Genomic DNA, 15,402 nt, shown 5'->3' with positions numbered 1-15,402 from the left:
TACTGTTTGACATACCCTACATGTGTAGATAACAAGTTAGACTCTCATGTTGCTAAAGACAGTTGATACCCTTTATATTGATACTTCTGTTGTCTCTTGGTTTCATCTCTATTTTCTTTTAGGACAAACAAAAAAAATGGAATATCCTACAAACGCCAGCTGCACCTTGCTGCATTTCAAGCTAAAATGGATTCAAATCCAGGGGACACCTGAGGAAATGGATATTGGATAGACTTAATATTCTTAATTTTCTTTCTTTTTTTTTTTTTTTTTTTGTCCTGGACTTCTCAATCTCCTGTTATTGTTTTCCAAATTCCCCATCCCTGAAAAAGTGAGTTTGAATCGATCTTGGTTTCACCTCTGTTTAGGTGAAACATCACCAAGAAAATCCTGTTTCTCAACTCCCACATCTCATGTACTCAGTGACCTGGTGAAGTGCTGCCTCCTCTATTTTTTATTTCCCTGTGTTCTGCATGTGCTTGGTGCCAGCCAGGAAGCATTTGTGACTTGGAGAAAGAAAAAGCTGCCAATGAACATTCAGACTCCACAGAGCACTGCTAGAGATGAGCCCAAAATACTGACCCAGATCTGAATGTCCCCAAAATCTCAGTGTCTTTATGTTGGTGGGTTTTTCTCCAACTAAGAATCCCAAGCACAGTTGACAAATAAAAATACAATATAGAGTTAGACTTGAGAAAAGCAAAGGGAAGTAATATTTTACATGCAATGGAGCTTTGCATTTCTCAAAGGTTTTTTGAAAGTATCTGTCCAAGTGAGACTTGACCTGCCAGGAGGACCATACGACTTGAAGGAACTGGGGAGACTGCTCCCTCATGCCATGGGATTAATATATGTTCTGCTTGTCCACCTCCTCACTGCTTCATATGGCATGGATTTGAATGCTTTAATTAGGAATATAGGAGGGTGGGAGGAGTATTAATATTTCTGCTGGGAAACTGGTGCCTTTTAGTAAGTTTGCCCAGTCAGAAAACAATCATCTTCCTTCAATAGGCTTTTGGTCCCTGAGATTGACTCTCTTCCTGCAGTTCACCTGAAAGATGTTAGTTAAAAACAAATAGCCCTTTTCCTGGGATGAGCATAATGCCCTTTGGAGATTAGGGAGGATACTCAGTACTAGGTAAGGTCAGGTCCTAAACTTCTGTTTACAAAAGAAGGTCCCAGTGGTGGAGGTAGTATGGGTTCTCCAAATAAATGCTGACAGTCACCTTGCAGAGCCACTGCTCTCCGTGGCTGGGATAAGCTAACTGAAGAGGAACCCACCATCTGACTCAACAACAGCAACTGGAAGCCAGCAAAGTGTTAAAACACTCAGAAATCAGAGGAGGAAAGGAACAAGTGATATTGGCCAATGAAAGCTATAAACCAGCTGAGTATGGAAGAAGACTACTTGGCTCAGAGATGCTTTACTGTTTCCTCCACTTATAGTTGCCTTCCAAAGTGGATTATCATACTCCCTAAATGCCCTAGTATTTTGCTCTTTCCCTTTCTTTACATGACTCATAAATCACATTATGCCTGTATGATTTAAAAAAAAAGAGAAAAACTTCACAAGAAGGGAAAAATAATCATAATTCTATAATGTTATCTTATATCACAGAAAACTGTGTACATTTTTTCCCCATACAGGACATACTTCAAATAAAATAATTTTAACACAAATAATGATAATGTTCCTTCTTCCCGACAGAAGTAGAATTGTTTTTTCACCCCAGTTTGGTACATAAATATAAGAAAATAGTCTTTGAATATTTACATCCAGGTATTTTAAATGTTATTTCTTGACATATTTAATTCTCATTTTCTCTCCAGCCACGGGCATTCTTTCCAAATTTATATACTAATCTCCGACCATCCACACGCTCCAGGATTTCTCTTTTATAATAGTATCTGTTAAAATAAAAACATAGAAAAATATTTAAGACTACATTCACCTGTGGTCCTAAAAGGCCACTGCCAACTAGATAATCCCTCAGCTAGCTGAAAAGTCTTTATTTTCTATTGATGTATATATAATACCTAAGATCATTATAACTGAAAGACAGAGAAGAAAAAATTGATGTATTCTTTTTACTTTATATTATCTTCTGAGTTTGAATTTCACCTTTTTTCAGGTCATAGCATATTGCCATATTTATCATACACTCTTATGAGATTCCATGGGGTTTTTTTCCAGATAAGCCAGGATCTGAAATCAAACCAGGAAAGAATCTCAGCTTCCTTTTAAAAATACATTTTGAACTTCCATAGATTATGGAAAAATGCTCAAAATGGTAAAGCAAAGAGCAAAGAAAATCCTCACATAGAATACGTAAACCTATTTTAAGATAATAGGTGGGGGGTATGTCTAGTTTCTGAACATTGCTGGAAATAACAAGGGCTCTGGCCATTACTGGGCATTTTAAGCCTTCCCTTCAGTAGCACGTGAACTTTCAGCTTGCTACAAACATGTTTCTTTCCTACATTGGTTGTTTCGGCGGACAGCAACAGAATGTATATTATATATATAACTCAAATGTATGTGATATATATTATATATATTATAGTATACAGAAACAGGAAGGGAAAGAAAAGACAAGGAAGATAATCTCAAAATTACTGGGAGAGACTCAGCTGTCAAAGAAAGCAACTGGTGCTGCTGAAAATTCATTTTTAAAAGTCAACCAGATTCTCCATTCAGATGGTCTCTTTACATGCTCCAGTCTTCTACAGCAACATCTCAGCTCACCTCATAGCCCGGCTGAGTTTCTCATAAGTCATGCTGCTGTTGTTTTTCTTCTTTCCCCAGAGCTGAGCCACAGCTTCGGATTTTAAAAATCTGAAGACACCTTCTGACCGGTCTTCCCACTTGATTAATCCTGGGTTTTTCTCAGGATTGAGAAGAATATCTCGAATAAATTCCCAAAGATGAGTTCCTCGAGGGTCTGAAAGAGGAAAGGGAGCAGGAGGAAGGAGTGTCTAAAGAGGTCTCCGGTCTATGCTTGCCATTTTTATGTCATGTTCTTACAGTGTGTCATCTACAGATGGTGACAACTTGGTAGGGATAGGCTCCTGGAGCGCAGGACCCCCACCTCAGAGATATACAGGCAAAAAAAATGCTTACAGCCTTTACACTGAGGCTGGAGGTGAGTGTCAGCCTTCGGCAGTCTGAGCCCGATGGTAGGCAGGTACCCCAGCAAGCAGGGGAAGCAGAGTCCAAACCACCCACTGCTTCCTTCTGCCTTTGGCACTGTTTCTGCCCTGAAGATAACATGTTTAAGCCTTCCCCTCATCTCATTTGCCCATTTTTCCTGATATTCTTCTACAGCATGGTGTGTAACCTGATATTATTGTGCGGTACGTGGAACAGCCAAGATAATTGTAAAGCAGGCACTGAATCTCCATGTATTTAAAAGACAGAAAGAAGGCAAAGGAGGTGAAATGCCATTCTGTTTCAATGAGTATTTGGTCCCAGGTCTCTTAGGTAAACCTAAAGAAGTAAGAAGGGGTAGAGTGGATAGAGGGATAGTGACAAAACTGGCTAGCCAAAACTGTATGTGAAAAAGGTATACAAAAGTTTGACCATGATATCAGAAAACGCAAAAACACATCTCTAAGTTCAACAGGTAGACCTCTCAGTTTAAGAACAAATCCGTCCTGCGGTTACTGTAGAGATGGCACAAGAAAGCCCAGGCCAAAAAGAAAAAAAGATTAAATAAATCAAATAAGTCAGATGTAGTAGTTGATGAATGAAGAATAGCAAACACAGTGACAAGGTGGGCCAAAAAGACAGCAGTCCTTTGGTCTGACTTCAAAAGCATGCAAGGGTTTAGACGAAATTAAGGAAACAAGCTAGTCAAAGATGTGAAGGTAAATAGAAAATGGTATACAGTGCAACATGAGTAGAAGTAGATTTCAGTCAACTAATCCAATATTTTTCTTTGTTATTACAATTGTTTTCTAGAACCAACAAAATGTGGTGGACCTAGTCTATCTAGATCTAGTCTATCAGTAACATACTCAATAGATCATGATACAGAGCAGTACTGAAGAAACTGGAAATGTAGGGGATTAGCCCAGCATGGCAAGGTGATCTTTTCTATATGCCAAGGCTGTGACTGAGTTCTTAAAATCATAGAATATCTCAAGTTAGAAGGGACCCATAAGGATCATCAAGTCCAACTCCCTGATCCTCACAGGACTACCTAAAACTAAACCATATGACTAAGCACTTCACCCAGACACTCCTTGAACTCTGACAGGCTCAGTGCTCTACTTCCCTGGGGAGCCTGTTCCAGTGACCACCCTCTCATTGAAGAACCTTTTCCTAATGCCCAATCTGAACTTCCCCTGATGCAGCTTCATTCCATTTCCTCACGTCCTATCACTGGTCACCAGAGAGAGGAGATCAGCACCTCCCCCTCCACTGCCCTCCTTGAGGAAGTTGTAGGCTGTGGTGAGGTCACCCCTCAGCCTTCTCTTCTCTAAGCTGAACGAACCAAGAGACCTCAGTTCTTCACAGGTCTGTCTTCAGACCAGTCCTACCTAATCCTTTCATTAGCAACTTTGATATACACACAAAAAAAGAAACAAAATATCTGCGTGCAGATAAAAAGTTCAGGAGTTCTGGTTGGGCAAAGTCACAGAGCAGGGTAAGAAGAGGAGTCAGGAAGAGACAGGTAGTCTGGAGACCATATTGAAAGAGGATGAAATCAAATACTACAAAATGCAGTGAAGGACCAATATTAAGGTTTTCTACTGTAAATAGGGAATGACGCAGGATGCAGAAGACATACACAAGATATTTTCAGCATAAAAATCTTGGTAAAGTACATTAATGGTACTACGTCCAGAAATCACAATTATGGTAATGTGTCTTTAGAGTCAGTTTGAATCAAAACTAGCAGAAAAAGCAGATGAGGGGACTGGAAAGACTGTCACATCAGAGGAGAAGATGGTGACATGATTGAGGGGCAGGTGCTTGCTCATGATGCCATGCGTGAGATGTGCAAGCAGATGCTGAGCAGTGTCTCTGGTGCATGCTGCACCCAGCAGGCACGGACACAAGCATGGCCTTTCTGATTTAATCTTGGGTCTCCTTCATTATTCCTTTACTCCAGTCCACCAGCCCATCTCAACATAGGGCAGAGGCAACTGGTTTCTGGTTGTTTTCCCATAAGCCCTCTAATAAAAACAATTTGAAAAGTATGACAATACTGAGTCAAAAATAACATAAGCAAACAGTACTAGAAACAGTCATATCCTTGGAGGATTCAATCACAATAATGATCTAACCAGTTTTGCTTTCAAAATGCTTCCTTTTCCCTCCCAAAGGGGATTTGCTTTTAATGTGTTTCTTTTCCTTCAATCAACCAACCATTATAAGCATGGATGTCAACTTACTGTGCTTCTTGGTGTGGGACTTCGGAGTGTGATCTTGCGATTTTTTCACATCTGAAGAATCTGCAGAGAAGGAAAATGAAGCCTATTTGTAAATCTGATTAAAGGCTTTCCATTGACTAGCAGGTTGAAAGAAATAAAACCACAAAAAAGAATGAATATCTCTTTTAAAGATAATCAGTTTTCAGAAAGTAATCTAAGTGAGGAGGAAGGGGCAGAGTTTTGTTTTCTGGAGTATATGTTAATCAGCACACTTCACAAAGAGACAATTGACAAACAAAGAATGAATGGAGAGGTAAACATTTGGCTTTTGAAACCTAAATTTGATTAACAAATACCTCCCCTCATGTTATGTGTGAGAGAGAGAAAAGTAAGACGATCACATCTACAAAAGGAATCCTGAATTGTCCCATTATGTCTTAGTCTTTGCAGAAGCATGTATCTTTGGGGGCTTATTTGTTTCTGAAGAGATGATCTAATGTGAAATGTATGCACTGGTGCTAACGCACAGAACACCTACCTGACTATAACATAACAAACTGGCAAAGCGTTGTCTGGGGGGAGGGCAGGGTGGGGGAACTGGGCTGTGCTGGTAGGAGTTTTTGGCAGCTGGATGTGCATATATTGTTCCGTGGCCCAGAGCCATAGAAACAAGCCATTTCTCATCGATGGTACTTTATCACCTGCAGCCAGCCAGAGGAGGAATAGGGTTTCTGGCACAAGCATTTCTTCAGAAATGAAGAAAAAGAAAAGTTCCACTTGCTTATGACTGCAGTCTGACTACCTCGCAGTCTGCACATTCAACCTTCCCACCCTCGAACCACCACAGCCTGGCTCTGCTCTTGTCATTAATGAATAGCTTTCATCTGATCACTCTAAGTCTCGCAAAATCTGTGGGAATAGTCCTGAGAGGGAGCCCCTTCTGTGTTTGCTTTTCAGCATACTTCATGCCTGAATTCCATAAAGCAAAGCTTAAGGTCCCACGCATGTTTTCCCAGCTTCTATGAATGCACGATTATAATACTTTTCATGGAAACTGGGCCTTTGCATGGGAAAATGACTCACAGGAAATATTAATTTGCATAGAAACTTGTCAGATTTGCACAAGCAACATAACTGCATGTGAAAAGGTAGATGCAAAGCTATTCACACACTTGCTTTATTCATACATAACTGGAAACATAAACTGAACAGGTCAGTGAGGATAAGCCTAACCTCCACTATTCTGAGCTTGACATAATTATTGTCCTTGACTCCCAAGCAGCAAATGCACTCTGAGTCATTTTTCCTTCCCACTCTCAAAGAGCAGGAGCTAGTCTGAACCTCACTCAGCTTGGGGAAAAAAGTAAAACGAGGCTTGTTTCACTGCCTTTCCTCAAATTATGATTCCCCTGATGTTATTAAAAGTCTGCGGGAACTCCAGGTGAGAACACCTGGACCCAGTCCTTTATTTGCCCTCTTATATAAATCCTTCTCATTTTAAAATCACACAATTCACTTGCAAATGTTTGTTATGCTCCACTTAGCTGAAGATTTATTCTTGGAAGTTCAGTTGTCTTCTGCCTAACTGGTGATTTATTCAGGATTTCAGCTGTGTAAATAGCCTCCTGGTCTGCCTCCTACATGGAGACTGGTTTCAAACATGCCATGTTAGGAGGCTGGGGCCTGACAGATGAAAAGAGTTATGATGCAGTTTCAACAAAGCCGTCTTGCAAAACTTTTGACAAAAGGTTGCACAGTATTTGCATATGATTCAGGAATGAGCCATTTTTTTTACGGGATATACAAATTTAGTTTTTAGAGGAGGCTGTGTCCTTGGCTTGCCACCCTAGCTCTAGGCTTAAGCAGTCAGCAGGTAAACACACCATGCCAGGATCTTGACAGGTCCCCAGTCCTGTCAGAGAGCTCCGAAATCCTGGTAGTCATCTTGTGAGAATGGGTGGAGGTGGCGGAGAAAGCAGACTGTTTGGTTGGGGTTTTTTTAAGGTTTGGTGGTTTTCTTCTCCTGGTCAGGTTTTCTCTCCTTTTTTTTTTAATTTATTGCTGAGTACATTAGTTTAAAATTAGTCCAGCTGTGCTGGGAGGCTGGGGGATGCAGCAAATGGGCAGGCACAGAGGCTGTGACTGCTGCCCGTGTGCAGAAGCACAGGGTTCCCCCCAGCGCAGAGATAGTGCCTGCGAGGCTGCATCTACAGCAGTGTACTTTCCTTTCTCATTATCCTATGACTTCCACTGCCTTCTCCCTCAGGTCCGTTTGCTTAACAGCCTCCTAAGAAGGACCTGCCTTTCCTTCCCCCCTTTCTCACTCCCCTGTCATCTCTGCTCTCCTCTTTTCCCACTGCCTGCTCTCTCACCTCCGCCCCTGGTTCCTGTCCCCGGGACATGGCTCACAGAGCACCCTGACACATGTGCCCAGACTGCACTTTCACCAGGCACTACGGCAAACAGGTTTGCTCTTTCTCCTGCCCTTTAGCAGGCAGATTGTATCTCTGCCTCATGGAAGCACTTGTGGAGGGGTGAAGAGGTGTGCAGTGCCTGACCTGCTGTCAGCTGAGACGGACTCCACTAGGAAGCCCTTCTGCTGGTGAAGTTTGGCAGTGGGCTTGGTGCCTGCCCTACAGCTCCCCTGGACCAACCCCAAACCAAGTAACCTACTCAGCATGAACCACTGCCTCACTAGGGAAACACAGCCACTTCTGGGGAGGAACATGGCATTCGTTTGCCCATACCCACCTACACCACAGAAAAGTATGGTAGAGCTGGAACATCTCGTCTCTCTGACACTAACATCTTCCCCTTTGACTCACTCACTTTAAAAGATATGTGGAGATTGCAGATTATTCGATCTTCTTTGTCTCGACAGAGAGAAAAGAGAAACATTTCTATAAAGCAAGCTATTGTAATGGTCATAGCTAAAGGAGCTGTCAGAATCAGTATTGCTTGGTTTAAAATTACTCAAGGCTCAGATTGAATCCTACAACAGAAGACCACAGAGACTATTATATGTCGGTAGCTCTGGACAAGCGACAAACAACTAACAATATAATTACAAGTTCCTTACCAGGAGGCTGGTGACTAGGTGTCGTCATGGAAATGTGAGCACGACAGAATGATTTACTGTCCAATAGCTCTGGGAATTTAAAAGAAGACATTTAAAGTAATAGCCTCAGAAAACAATAAAACCATCTCAGAAATGCATGAAGTATTGTGATGTTAGTTACCTACTGTGCTACCATAGCCACTGTCATACAGGTAATTCTCTTCTTTCCAGGACACCATTAACGACGGATCTGAAGGTAAAGGACCAAAAGGAAAATCAGATCACTAAAAGAACATTTTTTAGCACAGAGGTAAATACTGAGGGAATAAGAAATGTGCAAAAAAAAAGAGCTGTGAAGGGAACCAAGAAGTGAAGGGGCTATGCACAAAATTTTTTCCTTTCACTCAAATTATGGATGGGGTTTTGCATACTCAGGCAAATGTACTTACACAAAGCACTGACTTTTAGAAATAATGTAGTAGGCTATTCCTTTTCCTAGCTAATATATCATTTATGCCTTTCCTTGAAGGAGGTTTCCTATGCCAGATCAACTCTAATTCTACCCAATCCGGTCCTGAATTCTCAGCCCGTGGTGACTATGTCAGTGCTTTGGTGCCTTGGAGATGAAAGTGTTCTCAAATATCTAGTAAGGCAGAACAATGCTTATAATGAATATTTATTTCTATAATGGTAGAACTCGAAAGTCCCCTCCGAAACAGAGCTTCATGTGTATACACATAATGAGACACATCAAAGCCTAATCCTAGATGAAGGGCCATTTTATTCCAGGCATGTCAAGTCCCCATCCTTAACCTAAAAAACACCTTCACGATTAAAGAGGAATAATTTTTAGTGACCTTCTGATCAGATGGATCAATATAAGCAGAACAGAAGTATGGTCTTTATGACCTGTACATTGATCAGGAAATTACTCTCTTCACAGTGCATTTTTGAGGTCAGAAGCCTTAAAAATCTCTTTTTCTTTTGAATCCAAGTCAGAAAGGATGAGATGTAAGGTTCAAATCTAGGTTTTACTTAATTTTTTTCATGTTCATATAAATGAAATCAAAAAACAAAACATGAGTTATAGCTAAATCACCATGTTTGGCTGAGTTACCACTTATGACACAGGAATTTAGGAGGCATGCTAAGTAATTGCTGCATGTTTGGGCACCCAGAGCTTGTGTTCCTATGATAACACACGCCCTTTGCTTGCTTGGACACCTGATCTGCCTAATGTTGCCTCTGAAAACAGGCCTTACCTAGCCAGAACATGGGGAGAGAGCTTGTCTCCCCATTTTGGTCTTTTTCAGTATCCATGTCTTTACAACTGTGACGGTCTACTAGGATGAGGCAGGCTTCCCCTCTAAACCACCAGCCCTGTCCCTGCTGGCTCACAAGGAGTCCCTTCCCCAGCAGCCCCAATCCATACTGCCTGCTCCTCCCTATGCAGAAACTAAATCCACTCTCTGCCCGTGGTCAGCATCACCAGAGCCCCAACATGCCACTCCTGATTCAGCACAGCTAGGAGAACCATCAGTAAGTCGTGGGCTTTGACCTTTCCAGGATGTGCAGCTGAGGTACTTTGCACTGCACTGTGTATCTCTAGTGGGAGGAGGAACTAATATTATACCAAGATCTCATAAATTAGGATGTAAAGGATTACTGTGATTTCCTAAATGGCAAGCACTGAGGCTGCTGCATGCACATCACCCGCACTATGTGGGCACAGGCAAGGAGTACATTGCAGATTGTAATGCTTGCCTGCTGCAAGGAGAAGGTGAATAGTGTCCCTGGCTGGAGAGGCTGTGCTCCTCCAGGTTAGCTAAATAAACAGGCTGGCAGTATTTGTCGGAGACATTGCATGCTACGAATCTGTATTCGTTCTGCCAGGAGATATTAAAACGTGGCTCATGAACACGCCCAAATACAAAGAGGCTGGGACTAGTGGGATAGAGAGTGTTTGGATATGGACAGAGGTGCTCTGCCAAAGGAACCAGGAAAATAATCGTGCCAAAAGAGGAGGATTGAACTGAGCTAAAGTTATTTTCTTGGTGAAACGAAGTGCTGGGAGGAAAGGGATCTAGCTATGAACACACTGGAAGAAAAGACTGTCATAGGAAAAACGCAGATTTGGTCAAACCAAAATACTACCTGAATTTCAGTTTTTTTGAAATATGTGAAGAAATTGAAATGTAACATTTTTTTCTCTCAAAGTTGTTTTGTTTGGCTATTTTTTCATGCTTCAAACATTAACAGCACTTCACAACAAAATATTTTTCCTCTCTTTTTTAAAAAATGAGAATACTGTGAAAATAGTTGTTTTGAAATCTGCTGAATGAAGCACAGAATGAAGTCCTCTACAAAGCTGCACTCACTGAGCACTGCAAACTATTCCAACTCTGAACATCAATATAGACTGCCAATACTGCAGAGGTCTCCAGGAAAAGTGGCCACATGCAAACTAAGATACGGTGGTACTACCCAAAACTTCAAAAAGTAGACATTAACTGATATTTGTGTTACTTTTTTAATTCTGCATGATACCCTTTCCATTTTATTTAATGCCATTTTGATCTATCTCTCTTGGAATGGATGGTTTCCCATTTTCATCACCACCAAAAGACACGTTACCCAACTGTTACTCACCTGTTTGCTCTGTCTTCACAATGACATTAGGAGATTGGTACATGTCACTTCCACACTGACCTGCAAGAAAGCATATGGCAGTGTCCTGGTTTTGGCTGGGAGAGAGTTAATTTTCTTCCTAGTAGCTGGTATGGTGCTGTGTTTTGGATTTAGTATGAGAATAATGTGATAACATGCTGATGCTTTAGTTGTTGCTAAGTAGTGCTTATACTAGTGAAGGACTTTTCAGCTTCCCAGGTGCACAATAAGCTGGGAGGGGACACAGCCAGGACAGCTGACCCAAAGTGGCCAAAGGGATATTCCATAACATATGACATCATGGTCAGTATATAAAATGAGAGGAGTTGGCTGGGGAGCAGCAATCACTGCTCAGGGCTGGGCTGGGCATCAGTCAGTGGGTGGTGAGCAATTGCATTGTGCATCACTTGTTTTGTGTACTCTTTTATAGTTATTATTATTATTTTATCTTCCTCTGCCATTCTATTAAACTGTCTTTATCTCAATCCATGGCTTTTACCTTTTTTCCGATTCTCTCCCCCATCCCACCGGGTGAACAAGTGGCTGTGTGGTGCTTAGTTGCTGACTGGGTTTAAACCACGACAGGCAGATAGGACATATGACAACGAGCACAGAAGAATCAAAGGTATTAGCTCCAAGCAGCAACTGCTACAGCTGAGCCAGAGGCCTAATTTTGGAGCAGGAAACATACCCTTTCCCGTGATCCTTCAAACTTCTGCCTTATGTCATATCTAAGCAATTTAGCAATACAGTGAATGAGGTATAAGCAGTATAGCAGACATAGCAAATGAGATCTGCCAGGTAGGTCTCTGGGGAATGTAAACGACTTCTGAAGTTCCCAGAATTCAGACCACTGTATGTGCATCTCTGCCTAATACCTATTTACCATTCCATTTTAGGTGCTGAAGGTTGCTGTAAAGCAGTTGCCCTGCTGTCCCAGCTGCCTGAGTGAATTCCTGCAGGCTCATACTGCACAGATGTTCCCCATTAATATCAAACTCCTGGAAGGGTATGCAGTTGGCATCCAGTTGGTTGGTATCAAGGAGATGCTGCAGCCACTCCCAGACCTGAAACTTAGTCCAGTACTGCGGGTGTACTTCATGCCACTGAGTTCCATAGAAGCTGCTGGACACTGGAAAAGAAAATAGGTATTTACTCTCTCTGTTAGCACCATGGGATTATGTTGACAAGAAGAAAGGTCTATAGCTAAATTGCATGCCCTGGAAGTCCACAGGTCTAGATTCTTTTCTCAGTCCTTAACACTAGCTCAGTAGCTACTTCTAGAGAAGGTGTTGTTGGGTTTTTTTGCCTCAGTTTTCCAATTAAAAATTGGGAATTATTACATTACACCTCTCTTGGCAGACTGAGTATGTAGGAATTAACTTATTAATGTTGGCTAAATACACAAAAATTCTGTAATGGAAGATACCTTACAGAATTACTGTTGAAAAGGTATGTTGATCCTTGTGTGGGAAAATAATTCTAGTGCATCAGAAAATGATGGAAAAGCGTTGCAAAATTCTCATAACGTGACATAGAAATTTTATTTGAATAAGGCCTTAATAAGGACTGAATATGAATTGTGTGATTCAGTCAAAGAACAATAAAAGCCAAGGCATTCTCATATTGCTCCACAGTAAAAGCCTATCAGTATGGCCCACAGTTTCATGATGGAGCTCACATTCTGATGAATGCACGTTATTTCTGTGGTCAGGTAAGGTGATTTCTGAATGCAATAGTAAAACTCATGTTTAGTTACGGAAGCTGCCTAATTTTCTTGTTAGGATGTCTGAATCTTTTCTTGGCAATCTTTTAAACTGCTCTCAGTTGTATGTCATTACATGACAACAATTTACATGTTCAAATAAAAGAAATTGCATGTGCGGATAGGATAATTATATATAAGATAAGAGTAAAGGTAGGACTGCTTTGGTCTGCCCTCACAGAAGGGCTGGCAAAAGGAGTGCAGTGCAATTTATTCCTTGGGAAAGGAGGACAATGGAGTATGCCAGGCAGAGACAGTGGCATGATAAAATGCTCACAGGTGCATGAAGGGTTTAAGGATGAGAGATTGTAGAGGTGGTTGAATTACAGGAGGAGGAAAGACTGCTATGGCCTAGCTCTACAGTAGCCCCACTCCAGGATGTGGCACCAGCCCGTTCGAAGTCTCCCCAAGAAAAAGATTACCTACACAGCTGTGAGAAATACTGACAACAGTGGATATTGCTAGAGGACAACAAGCAACAGAGTTGGCACAGTTTAGGAAATCACCTCCCCTCAGGTCCCACTAGACCTCAGGTGTCTTTGGATGAGATACAGTGCACAATGCTAGTTTCCAGGTAAACACAAAAAAGCCCCACAATTACTTAGGTTTCTTTATCAATATCAGTCAACAAGGTCTTTGTCAGTAACTTAGGGAGTTTGCAGGACTGTTTCTCATCCTCCTGTTGAAGGATTTGGAGAATGAGTGTGGAAATGATTAAGAGTGTGGTATGTCAGAAAACGAAGGTTTGATGGAGCCGTCAAGTATTCCCTGAAAAGGAGGTTGATATGTCTTCCCATCACTTCAGAAGGTAAAGGAACATCAGATGCCACTAGATTCCTAATGTAAATGGAGAGCCTTTAGTGAGACAAAAGAGTAGCTGGGTAAAAGGAAGTGAAGTGGTGAATGATTGTAGCGGCTGGTGCCTCCAAAACGTAAGTGAATCCTGAGGAGTTCCACACTGGAAACATGAAAACACACCCCACTGTTTCCCTTCACGAAATCCTGTGCAAAGAAACTCAACCAGGACTTTTTCCCCATGAATCTGTTACAGACAGGTCGGCACATTTATTAAGTGCACGCTTATGTATTCCTGTGTGTTTAGAAATTACACATAAAGAAGAACAAGAATTTCACTGAGTGGGAACTTCCATTGTAAGTTTTGTTGCAGCATTATTTGGATTAGAACGATGCCTGCAGTATGTGTTTGACAACTTAGATTTTAAGGTTTACCCATCAACTGAGTTATGAAAAGAATTTTAAAATTATATCAAATACTATATATATAGATATATGTCTATATCTATATTTTTGTACTGAGAGAGTACATATAAGTACACATTTTTATATATACAGCCATATAATCAGAAAAGAGTAAAAAAAAAAAAATGTTCTCAGATCACAAGCTATCTAGTGCTCTAATGCCAGTCCAATTAGAAAGCTATCTAGTAATTTGAGCTGAAAAAGAAAACAGAGTAAAGGAGCAAAAAGACTATTCCCCTGAAAGCCGGAGAGGTGATTAGCACTGAAGAGTAATGTCGTTTCAGAGAAGGTGTGAGGGGTAAAAGTAAGAAAGAAAGAATTCTGAACTGAGGAGAGGGAACTTTTGGCAATTTCCACACCACTAAATTCATTTTAAGAAAAAGAACCAGTAAGGAAATGAACCATAAACTGGTCACTTTCAGAAACCTAATGTTGCGAGTTCAGCTTTTTACAAATAAAGTAACAAATGGAAATTTTTCTTACCAGAAGTGAAAATCCATTAAATTAGTATTACTGAAAAATAATACTTGTGCATGCTTAAAGGTGTAGTAGTCCCTTCCCCCTGCCTCCCCCCAAAAATCATGGCTCAGAGCCATTGAATTCCTCCTACCATTGCATGTGGAATATCCATCTGTCCAGGAAGGCTGCTGGTGGAGTAGATTGCTGCTGGAATTGATACTCATTCTGCCAGCACCTTCCAAAATCATGATCTGCAAGTGAATCGAACAGCTTGCTTAGTGAGCGGTGTCTAGTCCAAGAGGTAAATGGCAAAAAAAAAAATCCACTGAAGGTGAAGTGAGGAAGCCATTTCCATTTGTAGAAGATACAATTGAAATCAAGAACATGTTGCCACAACCCCTTTTCCACTGCCACAAAATCCTCTTATGATAAACACTACCATGATTGATTTGCATATGCAAGAAGCAAGTTTCTACAGCTGCCCATCCATAAATGAATAATCTGTAATCAGAAATTAAGCTGAATGAAAAGACAAGGCTCCTGACAGAGCAATACAGGAAAACTGTAAAGCTTTGAGAAATGAAATACTAAATAGTTTAACTTTTTTTTTCTAATTTAGAGAGAAAGGTGTTTTAAATATGCTTTCTTTTTTTATTTTCTTTTTTTTAGGAGAGAGAAAAGACTTTTCAATAATTGCAAATGAAACTGTACAGTTGACAACCACCCATGTTCAGAAACTTCCTCACACAGAAGGACCCACATGTTAATGCTACAGGGAGGTAATGATACAGGGAATATCTTGTCAGCTGACCCA

At 41.0% G+C, this 15,402-nt stretch overlaps 1 protein-coding gene across 3 annotated transcripts; it reads right to left on the bottom strand.

Moving 5' to 3' along the window:
- Window positions 1-1,808: 1,808 nt before the first annotated feature.
- Window positions 1,809-14,839, bottom strand: EHF (ETS homologous factor). 3 transcript variants are annotated; one of them, XM_075501473.1, is made up of 8 exons: window positions 14,740-14,839; window positions 11,991-12,236; window positions 11,087-11,146; window positions 8,619-8,687; window positions 8,459-8,527; window positions 5,401-5,460; window positions 2,747-2,942; window positions 1,809-1,908 (listed from the first exon to the last, which is right to left on the bottom strand). In XM_075501473.1, exons 1-8 carry the CDS (start codon window positions 14,834-14,836, stop codon window positions 1,809-1,811), a joined length of 897 nt encoding a protein of 298 aa, XP_075357588.1. In that variant the 5' UTR covers window positions 14,837-14,839. The 3 variants fall into 3 exon arrangements, with proteins under 3 accessions (XP_075357588.1, XP_075357589.1, XP_075357587.1); XM_075501474.1 differs by lacking the exon at window positions 8,459-8,527 and adding an exon at window positions 7,938-7,940; XM_075501472.1 differs by lacking the exon at window positions 8,459-8,527 and having other exon boundaries at window positions 14,740-14,836.
- Window positions 14,840-15,402: the final 563 nt, after the last annotated feature.

The sequence above is a fragment of the Mycteria americana genome, chromosome 5, assembly GCF_035582795.1.
Source record: "Mycteria americana isolate JAX WOST 10 ecotype Jacksonville Zoo and Gardens chromosome 5, USCA_MyAme_1.0, whole genome shotgun sequence".
Taxonomy (NCBI): Eukaryota; Metazoa; Chordata; class Aves; order Ciconiiformes; family Ciconiidae; genus Mycteria; species Mycteria americana.
The sequence above is the reverse complement of the archived record's forward strand: the minus strand, read 5'-3'. Positions and strand labels throughout refer to the sequence as shown.

Coding starts and splice junctions, on each gene's coding strand:
- EHF (XM_075501473.1), bottom strand. CDS start 14,836: ATGATTTTGGAAGGTGCTGGCAGAATGAGTATCAATTCCAGCAGCAAT. Junction 8,528..8,618: donor TGGCTATGGTAGCACAGTAG/GTAACTAACATC, acceptor TTAAATTCCCAG/AGCTATTGGACAGTAAATCA. Junction 5,461..8,458: donor ACCTAGTCACCAGCCTCCTG/GTAAGGAACTTG, acceptor CCTTCTCTGCAG/ATTCTTCAGATGTGAAAAAA.